The sequence below is a fragment of the Mobula birostris genome, chromosome 2 (assembly GCF_030028105.1).
Source record: "Mobula birostris isolate sMobBir1 chromosome 2, sMobBir1.hap1, whole genome shotgun sequence".
Classification (NCBI taxonomy): Eukaryota; Metazoa; Chordata; class Chondrichthyes; order Myliobatiformes; family Myliobatidae; genus Mobula; species Mobula birostris.
Window position 1 is genome coordinate 28505230 of NC_092371.1, and position 15506 is coordinate 28520735.

Below are 15506 nucleotides of genomic sequence, written 5' to 3' on the forward strand. Positions count from 1 at the left end.
CTTTACACAGAGGGCAGTGAGTACCTGGAATGAGCTGCCAATGGAGGTGGTTGAAGCGGGGTCAATTGCAACATTAAGATGCATTTGGATCAGTACATGGAGGGGAGGGACTTGGGAGGGTATAGGCTGAATGTGGGCAACATGGGACTAGCAGGGAGGATGCCGTGGATGGCATGGACCAGTTGGGCAGAACAGCCCATGAAAAGAAACGTTACAAGTGAATCTTACATGGGAACTAAGTGTGCCACTAACTAGAAAAGCTGGTTATCGGGGAATTGTCAAATGTGCCCAGAACCGGTGTACTATCGCTGACACATATTGTGAAATTTACTGTTTTGTGCCCGTATAGTTTAGGTCATAAAATTACTAGAAGTTACAATAGATCGTGCAAAAGAGGAATAGCGAGGTAGTGTTCATGGGTTCTGGACCGTTCAGGAATCTGATGGCAGAGGGGAAGAAGTTGTTCCTGAAAAATAGGTCTTCAGACTCTAGTACCTCCTCCCCGAATGGTGAAGGTCCTGGTGATGAATGTGAACTCTTTGAAGCTCCGACTTTTGAAGATGTCCCCGATGGTGAGGAGGGTCGTGGCTGTGATAGAGCTGGCTGAGTCTCCATATGACAGATGAGGCGCTACGGCAAATGCAGAAGGCTACAAAGTGGCAGTGGAGTGCAGCCTCAGACGATCCAGTCTGCAGGATCTAAAGGTTTGGACATGGGGTTGGAGCGGGAGTGGGTTGATGATTTGGGCTGATATGCAAACTTCTCTTCAGTGGAGCAGTGTGAAGGGCATCCTCTGGCCAGAGCATTCCTGGGCCCTGTCTATACTTTGCACGGTGACCGATCAGCAGCTGATGAACCAAATACCTGGAGGAGCCCTGGCATCAAAACTAACTTGTATCTGTTTCCTTTAGTTTTGGAGCTTCTGGGCTCCACCAGGTACTTGGTTCAGCTGATGATGGGTTCTGGTCTGAGGACGTTTCTGAATCCTTGTTGCCTCAACAATCCCAGAGCCCCTTTCAACCAAAGCACAGTCTGGACAATCAGGTGGGAGCTTAGGGTTAGAGGGATGGATGCTGTAAGGAAGCGGGGAGGTTGTTGAGAATATATAAGCAGGTCTGGTCCAACCAACCTTTTCATCTGTACCACCATTCAGTAAGATCATGATTGATCCAATGGTGGCAGCAACACTTTCCCCTGTTCACTCCAGACCCCTCAAATCCCTCATGGTTTAAATATTTCTATCATGAGTACGTTGAGGATGATAAGAGGTATTGATACAGTGGACAGACAGCACCATTTTCCAGGCAGAAATGGCTATTATGAGAGGGTATATTAATGTGATTGAAATATGGTGAACGTCAGAGGAAGGGTGTATTTTAACACAGTGTGTGGAACGCACTTTCAGGGGTAGTGGTAGAGGCAGATACATTAGGGAGATTTAATAGACAGGTACATGGATGAAAGAAAAATGGAGGGCTATGCTGGAAGGAAGCACTTGGAGTATAAAAGGTCAACACAACATCTTGGGCTGAAGGGTCTAGACTGTGCTGTAATGTTCTATTCAATGCCTGCCCCTTAGCAGCCTTCCAGAGACTTCCAAAGATCCATGATGCTTTAAGTGAAGAAATTCCTCTTTCCCTCCACTGTAGAAGGGTGACCAGTTTCCAGATTACTCCACCGAGGGAATTTTACTCCTATTTGGGGAGGCAGCGGCCCCTGACCCAACCAACTTTAGCCCCTGCAGAGAAGTTGTCATGTTACCAAGGACAGATGTTCCCTAACCACTCTGTTTCACCCAACCTTAGCCACCAGAGGGAATCAGCCAGGGAGTCCTGTCTGATCGTTTTCAGTCACACTAGTTATAGAGTCATTGAGCCCCACAGCACAGAAACAGGCCCCTCCGCCCATCGAGTCAGTGCCAAACCATAATTCTGCCTAGACCCATCAGTGTGTGCAGCCCTCAAGACCCCTCCCATCTGTGTACTTAGCCAAACTTCTCTTAAATGTTGAAATCGAACCCGCAGCTCATTCCACACTCTCACCACCCTCTGAGCAAAGTCCCCCCCACCATGTTCCCCTCCCCTTAAGCATTTCACCTTTCACCCTTAACCCATGACCTCTAGTTCTGGTCTCACCCCACCTCAGGGTAAATGCAAGCAGATTTCTTCCCCTATAGATACTCCTCAGAATTTTGTAGACCTGTATCAAATCTCTCCTCATTCTCCTACACTTCAGGGAATAACACCTACCTACTCAACCTTTCCCTATACTCAGGTCCTCCAGACCCAGCAACATCCCTGTAAATTTTCTCTGTACTTTCAATCCTATTGACACCCACCCTCACTTACTCTGCCAAGCCTTTTGCAATTGGAGCCAGTGGGGCTTGACAAGAGTCCAGATCGTGTGACCTACACCAGTGGTCCCCAACCACCGGGCTGCGGACCGGTACTGGGCTGCAAAGCATGTGCTACCGGGCCACGAGGGAACGATATGATTTGGCGATCTGAGTCAGCTGCACCTTTCCTCGTTCCCTGTCACGCACTGTTGAACTCGAATGCACGCGAGGTCATTATGCGTGCATCATCTATGTCAGCGCGGGAAGAAGATCAAATCCTCGAACTTGCAAATGACAACGGGCTGAAAAGTATGTTTGACATAACATCTCTGCCGGTATTCTGGATCAAAGTCAAGGCTAAATATCCTGCGATAGCCACGAAAGCACTGAAAACGTTGCTTCCATTTCCAACATATCTCTGCAAAGCGGGCTTTTCTGCAATGAATGCAACGAAAACAAAATTGCAGAATAGACTGGACACAAGGAACCCTGTTCGAGTATTGCTGTCTCTCATCGCCCCTCCATAGGACCGTCTTGTTGCAGGAAAGCAAGCCCAGGGCTCCCACTGATTCACCGATATTGGTGTGTTGCAATGATTTTATATGTTCATATGAGGAAAATATGTGCTGTGTGTTTAATATAAAAAAATGTTACTTAAACTGTTATGATGCTATTGACTTATAATTGACTTATCACTATATTCATGCGAGGAAAATATGCGCTGTGTATTTAATATTAAATTCATTAGATAAACCCTTTTAGAAACGAAATTGAGTGTATTAGCCACTTATAAGTGTCTTATAGTTGACTTATCACCTATATTCCAGTCGTGATTAACAGCGCACCCCCCCCTCCCCCCAGGGTTGCCAACTGTCCTGTATTAGCCATTAGCCAGGACATCCCATATATTGGGCTAAGTTGGTTAGTCCCATCCTACACCCATCACATTTCAATATATGAGCAGGCAATCAGGCACTGTTATAGCTTCTGACAGTTTGGGCATCTGGCTCACTGTCTCTCCCTGCCTTTAATCAGCAGCATTCTCCCATTCCTGCAAATCCCTTTCAACATTGGTGCTGAAAATGCCCGGTCCACCTTTCAGGCTTTTCAATCCACATCCAGTCAAGTCAAGTCAAGTCTCTTTTTATTGTCATTTCGACCATAACTGCTGGTACAGTACACAGTAAAAACAAGACAACGTTTTTCAGGACCGTGGTGCTACATAAAACAATATAAAAACTACACTGAACTATGTAAAAGAACACAAAAACTACACTAGACTACAGACCTACCCAGGACTGCATAAAGTACACAGAACAGTGCAGGCATTACAATAAATAATAAACAAGACAAGAGGCACAGCGGAGGGCAGTAGGTCGGTAGTCCGAATGCAATGCTGAAAGTAGGCTCCACGTCCCAACAGGATAATTGGTATGGAGTGGATGTACAGCAATGAGGACTCAGTTAACACCAATACAAGTTCAGGAAGACATTAAATACCCCAAAGAGTTAATGTTGTTTTGTCAGCACTACGAAACATAGAACATTACAGCACAGGACAGGCCCTTCAGCCCATGATGTTATGTCGACATTTTAACCTACTCCAAGATCAATCTAACACTTCACCTCCACTTAGCCCTGCATTTTTCTAAAAACGTGTGCCTGATGGATCAGGCTCAACCACCACCCCAGGCAGGGTGTTCCAAACACCCATCACTCTTTGTTGTGCCTTGGGTATTTTGCTTGCAGTTGGACAAGCTCACCTTGAACATTTTCCCTTTCTATAAGTCTAATTGAGCACTGAAATAATGAGATGGAACTCTGCGTGAATCTCTTGAACTCTGGTTATTTTCTTGAGTTATTGGTCTTGCAATATAGAATTACAGGGCAGCCCTTCTGGAGTAGACAGGTTGATGTTAAATCATAGACTTGCTCACAGACATCATCAGATCCATCCACTCAGTGCCCGTTGGCAGAGAAAGACCTGGATTTCTCACAGCCTGCCCAGGTGATCGAGTTGTTGATGAAACTGTGCAGCGAGTGTTGGATCTGGAGGTGCCTTCTGTGGGAAGATGAATCGCAGGGTTGTATACTGAAAATATACTATGATAATAAATGCACTTTGAAATTTTGATATTGTCCACTGCAGAGAAACTACAACAAATATAGAACTAGCTATACTACAAATTACTGAAAATCCACTGAACATTTACAAACATGTGATTATATAAATATATGTGTAGGCATAAAGGAAATTAAACTACAAAATAAAGACAAATTAGACCCTAATCCAACACCAGTTTGCACACGGGAAGCTTGATCTAATAGAACAGTTGGTGAACCAATTCACGTTTGCATTGACACCATAAACCTTCATAGACTTAAGCGTTGCCATTTTTTCCCAGAATAATATCTTGTAATATTTTGCACCCACTCAAGTGCGGCTGGGGCCTCGGGTTTAGCCTGTCCTGAAGGACTCCTGATGTGAAGTCTACATATTGACCTTCGGTGTCAGCTGAGACTTCTGGGTTCCCTGATGCGGCCACACAGCCCCTATGACCAAGGCTAGCACTGGCCTCCAGTGCTGTCTGCGTGGAGTCTGCACATTCTCTGTGACTACGTGTGTGCATTTACCCCAGGTGCTCCAGTTGGCAGGTTTATTGGCTGCTGCAGATTGTCCCCAGTGTGTCGGTCAGTGTTAGAATCTGGAGGAACTGATGAGCACGTGGGTACAATACAACATAGAGAGCACAGTACAGATCCTTCCGCCCATGAAGTTCAGGCAACTTTTAAACCTATTCTAGGATCAATCTAACTCTACATTGCCCATAAACCTCCATTTTTCTTCCATCCATGTGCCTTGGTCTCAACATCAATAATAGGTTGAAGGCATCCATTAGTCTTGCGAGACCATGGATCTGCACCTGGAAAGTCTTCACTCTCCAGGGCGCAGGCCTGGGCAAGGTTGTATGGAAGACCAGCAGTTGCCCATGCTGCAAGTCTCCCCTCTCCACGACACCAATGTTGTCCAAGGGAAGGGCAAGGGCCGATACAGCTTGGCACCAGTGTTGTCGCAGAGCACTGTGTGGTTAAGTGCCTTGCTCAAGGACACAACATGCTGCCTCGGCTGGGGCTCAAACTCACGACCTTCAGGTCGCTAGTCAAATGCCTAGGTAATAGGTTAGAGGAAAATTATGGTGAAGGAATGAGATTGTTCTGTGGGCTAAAACAGGCAATGGTAAATAAAGAATATGTGGAGTGAATACCCACCTTAGAGGCAGGACTACTTCCAGCTGGCTTGTACCCTTCTGGAAATTGAGAGAATGGCTGGTAATGTGCGGTTTCCTGGCTAACACAGTTATGCATCTCTGCAATGGTGCGTCTATGTAATGGTGCAGCAGTCCGCTGTGTCGCGGTCACCGATCTGCTGCGCCTCCTCTTCGGTCAGCATGTCCGGTGAGTCAATGTGGCATTCGTCTCCATAGCTTGCTTCAGCCCAGGCCTCGGCTGTTGCCTTGGCGCTCCAGTCGGGGGCCTGCACTTTGGTCTCCACCTCACACAGCGTTGTCGCGATCTCAGCGATCTGCGCCTCCAGGCTGGGCTCCGCACACTCCGCCTCCTCGCCAACACCCTGCTCGCTGCTGGGCTCCACGGGCTCGCAGGTCATCCCCGTGTTTATCAAGTGGGTGCTGTGAAGGTCGAGCGGGAACAGCTGGCCGAGGCGCAGCAGCAGGCCGAGATCCCGCTGGAACAGCTGCATGCAGAAGGCAAAGCGCAGCCACCAGTGTTCCAGCTGCTCCTGGTCCTGAGGTTCCAGGCTCTGCCTCCTGCTCAGCAGCAGCAGCAGCTTCACTCCGGTTGCTGTTGGGGAAGCGGGGGGACATAGAAAACAGACAGTTTGATTATCAACTGATCCTTACCAATGTCCTGGAGTGGGGTTAGGTGTTTGGGACGACACTCAGGGCAGCAGGGGATGTTGTGTATTTAATACATCAGTAATATTTGAGAAATATTTAAATATATTGTTTGATTAAGCGTTCTTTGTTATTTACATAATTCATTGCAGATTATATATAAAACTATGTGAATGGCACACGTCATCACACCACCATGCCATAGGTGCATTCCTCATTTAAAGTAAAAATGAAGTTAGACTCATTATTTTATTTTGATTAGTCTTATCTTTTGGAGTTACAAATCATAACAATGGTGATGAGGAAGTTTTAAATGAATCCAAGACGACTACCTATGTAGTCCAGGTTATTAAAGAAAAATCACAGCACATTTTTTTAAATCTTTGCAAGAGGCGAAAGACGTTCATGTTAAAAAAAAGGCAGAAAATGGACCATTTCACGGGTTCATAAACAATGAGTACCAGGTGATAATAATCATAAATAAAGAAAAGCAGAAATGGTTACCTATATTGGAAAGCATTCAATTGTATAAGAGATAACTGGAATATGTATGCTGAGCAAATTGAACTATATCTTGAAGTAAATTAAATAATAAATCAAACTACATATCTGTCACCATACAACCCTGAGATTCATTTTCTTGCAGAAATAGTTAATAAATCCAATGACCATAATAGAATCAATGAAAGGAAATTAGAAATGTGTGCAATAAAGGAACAGCAGTCATAATGGGTGACTTCAATCTACATGTAGATTGGGTGAACCAAATGGTAAAGGTGCTGAGGAAGAGGATTTCTTGGAATGTATGTGGATGGTTTTTTGAATCAACATGTCGAGGAACCAACTAGAAAGCAGGCTATTCTAGACTGGGTTTTGAGCAATGAGGAAGGGTTGATTAGCAATCTTGTCGTGAGAGGCCCCTTGGGTAAGAGTGACCATAATATGGTGGAATTCTTCATTAAGATGGAGAGTGACATAGTTAATTCAGAAACAAAGGTTCTGAACTTAAAGAGGGGTAATTTTGAAGGTATGAGACGTGAATTAGCTAAGATAGACTGGCAAATGACACTTAAAGGATTGACGGTGGATATGCAATGGCAAGCATTTAAAGATTGCATGGATGAACTACAACAATTGTTCATCCCAGTTTGGCAAAAGAATAAATCAGGGAAGGTAGTGCACCCGTGGCTGACAAGAGAAATTAGGGATAGTATCAATTCCAAAGAAGAAGCATACAAATTAGCCAGAAAAAGTGGCTCACCTGAGGACTGGGAGAAATTCAGAGTTCAACAGAGGAGGACAAAGGGCTTAATTAGGAAGGGGAAAAAAGATTATGAGAGAAAACTGGCAGGGAACATAAGAACTGACTGTAAAAGCTTTTATAGATATGTAAAAAGGAAAAGACTGGTAAAGACAAATGTAGGTTCCCTACAGACAGAAACAGGTGAATTGATTATGGGGAGCAAGGACATGGCAGACCAATTGAATAATTACTTTGGTTCTGTCTTCACTAAGGAGGACATAAATAATCTTCCAGAAATAGTAGGGGACAGAGGGTCCAGTGAGATGGAGGTACTGAGCGAAATACATGTTAGTAGGGAAGTGGTGTTAGGTAAATTGAAGGGATTAAAGGCAGATAAATCCCCAGGGCCAGATGGTCTGCATCCCAGAGTGCTTAAGGAAGTGGCCCAAGAAATAGTGGATGCATTAGTGATAATTTTTCAAAACTCGTTAGATTCTGGACTAGTTCCTGAGGATTGGAGGGTGGTTAATGTAACCCCACTTTTTAAAAAAGGAGGGAGAGAGAAACCGGGGAATTATAGACCGGTTAGCCTAACGTCAGTGGTGGGGAAACTGCCGGAGTCAGTTATCAAAGATGTGATAACAGCACATTTGGAAAGCGGTGAAATCATCGGACAAAGTCAGCATGGGTTTGTGAAAGGAAAATCATGTCTGACGAATCTCATAGAATTTTTTGAGGATGTAACTAGTAGAGTGGATAGGGGAGAACCAGTGGATGTGGTATATTTGGATTTTCAAAAGGCTTTTGACAAGGTCCCACACAGGAGATTAGTGTGCAAACTTAAAGCACACGGTATTGGGGGTAAGGTATTGATGTGGATAGAGAATTGGTTAGCGGACAGGAAGCAAAGAGTGGGAATAAACAGGACCTTTTCAGAATGGCAGGCAGTGACTAGTGGGGTACCGCAAGGCTCAGTGCTGGGACCCCAGTTGTTTACAATATATATTAATGACTTGGATGAGGGAATTAAATGCAGCATCTCCAAGTTTGCGGATGACACGAAGCTGGGCGGCAGTGTTAGCTGTGAGGAGGATGCTAAGAGGATGCAGGGTGACTTGGATAGGTTGGGTGAGTGGGCAAATTCATGGCAGATGCAATTTAATGTGGATAAATGTGAAGTTATCCACTTTGGTGGAAAAAATAGGAAAACAGATTATTATCTGAATGGTGGCCGATTAGGAAAAGGGGAGGTGCAACGAGACCTGGGTGTCATTATACACCAGTCATTGAAAGTGGGCATGCAGGTTCAGCAGGCGGTGAAAAAGGCAAATGGTATGCTGGCATTTATAGTGAGAGGATTCGAGTACAGGAGCAGGGAGGTACTACTGCAGTTGTACAAGGCCTTGGTGAGACCACACCTGGAGTTTTGTGTGCAGTTTTGGTCCCCTAATCTGAGGAAAGACATCCTTGCCATAGAGGGAGTACAAAGAAGGTTCACCAGATTGATTCCTGGGATGGCAGGACTTTCATATGAAGAAAGACTGGATGAACTAGGCTTGTACTCGTTGGAATTTAGAAGATTGAGGGGGGATCTGATTGAAACGTATAAAATCCTAAAGGGATTGGACAGGCTAGATGCAGGAAGATTGTTCCTGATGTTGGGGAAGTCCAGAACGAGGGGTCACAGTTTGAGGATAAAGGGGAAGCCTTTTAGGACTGAGATTAGGAAAAACTTCTTCACACATAGAGTGGTGAATCTGTGGAATTCTCTGCCACAGGAAACAGTTGAGGCCAGTTCATTGGCTATGTTTAAGAGGAGTTAGATTTGGCCCTTGTGGCTACGGGGATCAGGAGGTATGGAGGGAAGGCTGGTGCAGGGTTCTGAGTTGGATGGTCAGCCATGATCATAATAAATGGCGGTGCAGGCTCAAAGGGCCGAATGGCCTACTCCTACACCTATTTTCTATGTTTCTATGTACCAACTGGGTGTACAACCAGTGAGCAAAAGACAACAAACTGTAAATTCAAAAAGAAATAAGTAATAATAATAATAAATAAATCACCAATAAATATCAAGAACATGAGATGAACAGTCCTTGAAAATGAATCCATTGGTTGTGGGAACATTTCAGTGGTGGGTCAAGTGAAGTTGAGTGAAGTTATCCCCTTTGGTTCAAAAGCCTGATGGCTGAAGGGTAATAACTGTTCCTGAACATGGAGGTGAGAGTCCTGAGGCTCCTGTACCTTCTTCCTGATGGCAGCAGTGGGAAGTGAGCATGACCTGGGTGGTGGGATGCTGCTTTCCTGCAACAATGCTCCATGTAGATGTGCTCAGTGGTGGAGAGGGCTTTACCCGTGATGGACTGGGCGACACCACTACTTTTTGTAGGGTTTTCCATTCAAAGGAATTGGTTTTTCCCCTACCAGGCTGTGATGCTTCCAGTCAATATACTCTCCACCACACATCTGTAGAAGTTTGTCAACCTTTTAGATGTCACACCAAATCTTCCCAGACTCCTAAAGAAGTAAAGGCACTACCATGCCTTCAAACAAGGGGTCCTTGAACCAATCCTCATTGGGGGATCAGAGGTAGAAAGGCCCCAGTTTTATACTGGAGAAACGACAATTCCTGTGGGAATGACATTGGTAACAGTGAAACACAACAACCAATAAGCCACATTGGACTTGTTGTGGTAAAAGCAGGTGGGCCAGCATTGTCCTTGTAAATGGTTGAGACAACTACAACTTGATTGGAGGACCATCCACCATTTGAATGCCCTATACCCTGCAATACAGTGCAGGTCAACATCAACCCAGTCTTGGAAGTAGATCAATACCCTCTGCCCAGGGTAGAGGATATCTTTGCAAATCTTTCTGGAGGAAAACACTTCAGCAAAGTGGCGTTCACTGAGGGCACTTTGGATGGAAGAAGAGTCCAAAGTGTTTCTCACCATAAGCACTCACACAAGGCTTTATGAATGACAAGAAACATTGCCAGAATCTCAAGACAGTGCTAAAAAGATTAGATTATGGGTTCAGAGCATGGTGTAACAAGGGTGAATTCCTTAAACCAAGCATCACCTACTGTGGTCATCCATTGAGGTATAAGGATTACACAAGTGTATTGAGAAAATTCAAGCAGTGCTCGATAATCCAAGACCAAAGAACATGTCACGGTTGCAGTCCTTTTTAGGATTTGTCAATTACTATAACAGGTTCCTAACAAACCTGGCTACTGTGCTCTACCCCTTGAACACATAACTGCAGATCGGGAAGAAATGGCAATGGTCAAATCAGTGTGGGGTGGCTTTCAAAAAAAGTAAAGGAAATGGTGAGGTCAGACACTGTACTCACACATTATGATCCACATCGTCACTGAAGCTCATCAGTGATGCCTCCCCGTATGGTATAGGTGCAGTAATGTAACATGTTAAGAGTGATGAAAGTGAATGCCCAGTGCATCCAGAAGTGTCCAAAGCTGTCCGAACGACTTCCTGCAGTCCCAGAGTCAACTCCACAGCAATTAATGAATGAGACAATTTAAAATTTACTATGCTATAGATATTATGTATATATACTATTGTACTTATAATATATGACATCCATAGTACGTGTGGGTGTAAATATATTATGTGTTTAAACATTCCTTGTTGATTACATAATGCATCGCGGGTTGTATGCTAAAGTACTTGAATTGCGTACGTCATATGAGCACGCCTCACTTAAATTAAAAATGAAGTTGCACACATTTTTATTTCGATTAGTTTTATGTCACAGGAGGACATTTAACTATCATACCAGGGCCTGTCCCTACTCCATCTGGATCACAGAAAATGAGCGTCCCTTTAGAGGGCAGTATCTCCCAACAACCCCATGGAGCAATCAGGCATGGATACAAGTACTTTGACCCAACTAGCGATTGCCAGTCACGGTCTAACCCCAATTTCCTGCATTCAATCTGCATCTCCTAAACCCCAAGTGCTTCTTAAATGATACTATTGTACTTAGCTCAACCAACTCCTCTGGCAACTGGTTCCATATACTCATCCTACTCTGTGTGAAAAAGTTGCCCCTCAGATGCTTTTTGAATCTTCTCTTTCTCATCCTAAACCTATGCCGACTAGTTTTGTGGGGCAAAGGCTATTACATCCACCTTATCTATGCCCCTCATGATTTTATCCAATGAAGGGCACCCTTCATTCTTCTGCACTCCAAGGAATAAGGACCTAGCCTCGACTACATCTCCCTGTAACTTAAGGCCTCTAATCCTGGCAACAACATTGTAAATCTCTGTACTCAATTTCCAGTTTAATCACATCTTTGCAACAGCAGGGTGACCAAAACTGTGCACAGTATAGTAGTTTGTTCATTTCTCATGCTAAGGAGACATGTGAGAACATTGTCGACAGTAGTCCCCAAGGAGGGGAGGTTCAGCCTGAGACATTATGCACTCTGTTATTTAGGTAACACTACTGGTAGACCTGCAGTAACCCAGGATTCATCTATCACCATAATGCTCCTCTCCCCACCACCATAACCCCATATCCACCACTGCCGTCTACTCTGTAACCATTCTAAACCCTGTCAGCCTGTGCTCACTGCAATCTCTGTACCTATAACCCTGTACCCACTATAAAACCATACCCTCAATTACCTCCATAAATGCCAAACCAATCACTTCCCTCACCTTCCATACCTGCCACCTAGTGATGGTGTAAACCATCATTGCATTATATTCCACTTCCCATGACTTTGTCTACCCACTGTCCATATCCCTCTGAAGCCTTCCTGTGCATAGTAGCTTCAGCAAACCTGGATATATTACATTTGGTGCCTGATCCTTCATTGATGTGGTTTGCGGAAGACCTGGGGCTCCAGCACTGAGCACTGTGGGACCCACTCATCACAGCTCCCAAAGTAGAAAGAGCACAGAACGGATTTATCAGAACGTTGCCAGGACTTGGGGGCCCGAGTTACAAGGAGAGGTTGCATAGTCTAGGACTTCATTCCCTGAGGCACAGGAGATTGAGGGGATGACCTGATAGAACTAACAAGGTCATGAGAGGCACAGACAGGGCGAAGGAGCACAGTATTTTTCCAAGCAAGTGGGTGCTGAAAGCAAGAGGGTATAGGTCTAAAGTCAAAGGTGAAACATTTAGGAGAGACATCAAGGGCAACTTCTTCAACCAAAGGGTGGTGCATATTTGGAATCAGCTGGCAGAAATAGTGTTTGATGTGGGCACATCAGCAACATTTAAAGGCCATCCAGCTCAGTAAATGGATAGGAGAGGATTAGGACCAAATATGGGCAGATGAGACTGGCTCACTGGGCAACACAGTCAGTATGGATGAGATGGGCCGAAGGGCCTGTTCTATACTCTGTGACTCTATGACCCACTTTAGATAAGCAACCACAATATCCTTAGATGCAAGTAGTCATTCCCTGGAGATTTATCAAATTTCCATCCCAATGATTTCTCTAATGCATTTTCTTATATTAAAACAATGTTTTTTTCTCTATTAATGCTGTTATTTTGGTAGAAATTAGCATGGAAGGAGGCTTGAATCCATAGTAACTTCTACTTAGCCAGTTCCACTATGCATCAATGCTAAAACTGGCCTCCATCTAATCCTATCCTGGCAATCCTCCCAACAGCCAAACCACTCTTAAAACCTGTCCTAATGTCACCACAATCATCCCTTCCAAACTAAACAACAAGCTTCAAGACTTGGGTCTCCCTTTGCAACTGGATACTCGACCTACTCATTGTTCGATGTCAGTCAGTTAGGATTGGTAACATCTCCTCCTTGCAGTCGAACACAGGCACACCTCACAAGTGTGTGCTTAGCCCCCTGCTGTACTCTGTACGTGCTCGTGACTGCGTGGTTAAGCACAGCTCCAAAGTCATCTCTGAATTCACCGATGCCACCACTGCCGTGGGGTGAATCACAGGTAACGGTGAGTTGGTACGATAGGTCTCCTGGCTGAGTGGTGCCACAACAACAACTTCTCTCTCAACATCAATAAAACTGAAGAGCAGATATTTGTCTTCAGGAAAGAGAAGGAGGGAGAACCTGACTGAGTCAGGAGATCGGGAGCAGTAAGAGCTAGGAACTTTAAATTCCTGGGCACTTGTCCTGGGCCCAGTGCCTGGACACATTCTCAAGGAAAACATGCCAGCATTCTTACTTTCGTAGGAGGTTAAGAAAGTTCAGGTTGTCACTGAACACTCCAACTTGTACAGATATACTGTTTAAAGTGTTCTGACTGGATTCATTAAGTTCTGGTACAACAATTCAAACACACAGGAACATGAGCTGCAGAGAGCGGTGGTCTCTGCCCAGTACATCGCAGGCACATCCCTCCCCAACGTCGGTGGAATCTACAGCAGGGGCTACCTCATGAAGGCAACATTCACCATCCGGGCCATGCCATCTCCTCACAGCAGCTGTCATTCAGGAGGTACACAACCCTGACGTTCCACATCACCACATTCAAAACCAGCTACTCTCCATCAGCCAAACACTTCCTCTGGCAGTTTATTCTCTATACCCACCACCGACAATGTGAAAAACTTGCCTCAGATCTTCTTTCAATGTTTCTCATTTAAACTTCTTAAATCTATACCTCTTGTTTTGGATTCAGCTACCTTGGGGAGATAGACGGCAATTATCCACCCTGTCTCTGCCCCTCACGATTTTATTAACCTGCATAAGGTCACATCTCATCCTCCTGAACGTCAGGGGGAAAGCTCAAGTCTCTTCAGTGCCTCCTTGCCTTCCAGTCCCGGCAACAGCTCGGCGAATCTTTTCTGCACCCTGTCCGGCTTCATGCCATCTTTGGCGACCACAATTGCGCGCAATCTTCCAGCTGAGGCCCTGCCAACATTTTGCACAGCGGTAACGTCCTCCTGTCCTCAAAGCCGACCTCCCGTCCCATGAATGCAAGCATTGTCGTTCACCATCTTCACTATCATGTCTACCCGTATCGCCACTTTCGGGGAAACTAGGCATTAGCCAATACCTCTGCTGCAAGAAGCACGGTAGAAAGCCGTACAAATCATTTCGGTAAAAAATCTTTTCTGCACTAGTGCACCTTTTAAAATATGCAGCACCAAGTATTTTATCACGGTCCCTTTGATCTAGACCTCTACTTAGAAAGTGCAGGGGATATTTGCTTTATTAACCATTTCAACTATGAACGTATATCCCCGGATCTGCCTTTTGGTTTCCTTCGCCTCCTCTCCTCACACACTCGCCACCGGTCTGCGCCCTCCTCACCCCCACCCACCCGCTCCCGCGGACTCTCCAGGACACCCACCTGCGCTCTGCTGCCTCATTGTACCGCGGGTGTGCCTGAGCCGCCGGCGGAGAGCGGGCGAGTCGGCGCTGCTGCCTAGGCACCGCACCAGCGCCCCGTGCGCGGCGCTCAGCACCTCCAGCCCATCCACCGTGCGCCCGCATTCGCCCAGTAGCCCGGCCGCCCATCCCGGCTCGGCCAGCTGAGCCCGCAAGTAGGAGCGGAGGCAGCGCAGGGTCTGTGCGGGGCAGAGGGACGCCCGGGCACCGCTCATTGTCTTGTCTGTCTGTCCGCGACAATGAGGGCACCACACCAGGCTCTTTAAACGCCTTTGCAATCCTGCCGTCCCGCCCCTGAAACCCACGGCGCCCCAGGACACTGCCAGTCCCACACACACTGGGCGGTGCTCCGGCCGGTCCGGGCAGAGTCGTCTCCCTGAGCAGGACCCAGAGCCAACGTCAGCCAAAGGCCGTTGGGGCCATGTTTCCAGAATCGGCATTTCGTAAACTATCTACCGCGTGTGGTGGGGAGAGAACGCCAAGGCATCGCCGGTCGCTCAGAGCTCGCATGGCACGTCCCGTTGTGCCTACCAGTGATCGGTGGGGGCGCTGAGACAGCGGGAAGAGGTGAAGGGGAGAAGGGGAGGTCTGTTTGAGAGCCAATGATGTGTGTTCGTTATCAGAGAGAAAGTTGACGTTAGGTTAGGTTAATATT

At 45.9% G+C, this 15506-nt stretch overlaps 1 protein-coding gene across 1 annotated transcript; it reads right to left on the reverse strand.

The window, feature by feature from the left end:
- Window positions 1–3462: 3462 nt before the first annotated feature.
- On the reverse strand, window positions 3463–15291 carry LOC140208094 (regulator of G-protein signaling 9-binding protein-like). The gene is made up of 3 exons (XM_072276601.1): window positions 14814–15291; window positions 5606–6196; window positions 3463–4397 (listed from the first exon to the last, which is right to left on the reverse strand). Exons 1-2 carry the CDS (start codon window positions 15289–15291, stop codon window positions 5718–5720), a joined length of 957 nt encoding a protein of 318 aa, XP_072132702.1. The 3' UTR covers window positions 3463–4397; window positions 5606–5717.
- Window positions 15292–15506: the final 215 nt, after the last annotated feature.

What these genes read in the sequence shown, in the direction of transcription:
- LOC140208094 (XM_072276601.1), bottom strand. Translation starts at nt 15,291, where the DNA reads ATGCCGATTCTGGAAACATGGCCCCAACGGCCTTTGGCTGACGTTGGC. An exon ending in AATGAGGCAGCAGAGCGCAG is followed by an intron (nt 6,197 to 14,813) that starts GTGGGTGTCCTG and finishes CTTCCCCAACAG; the next exon opens with CAACCGGAGTGAAGCTGCTG.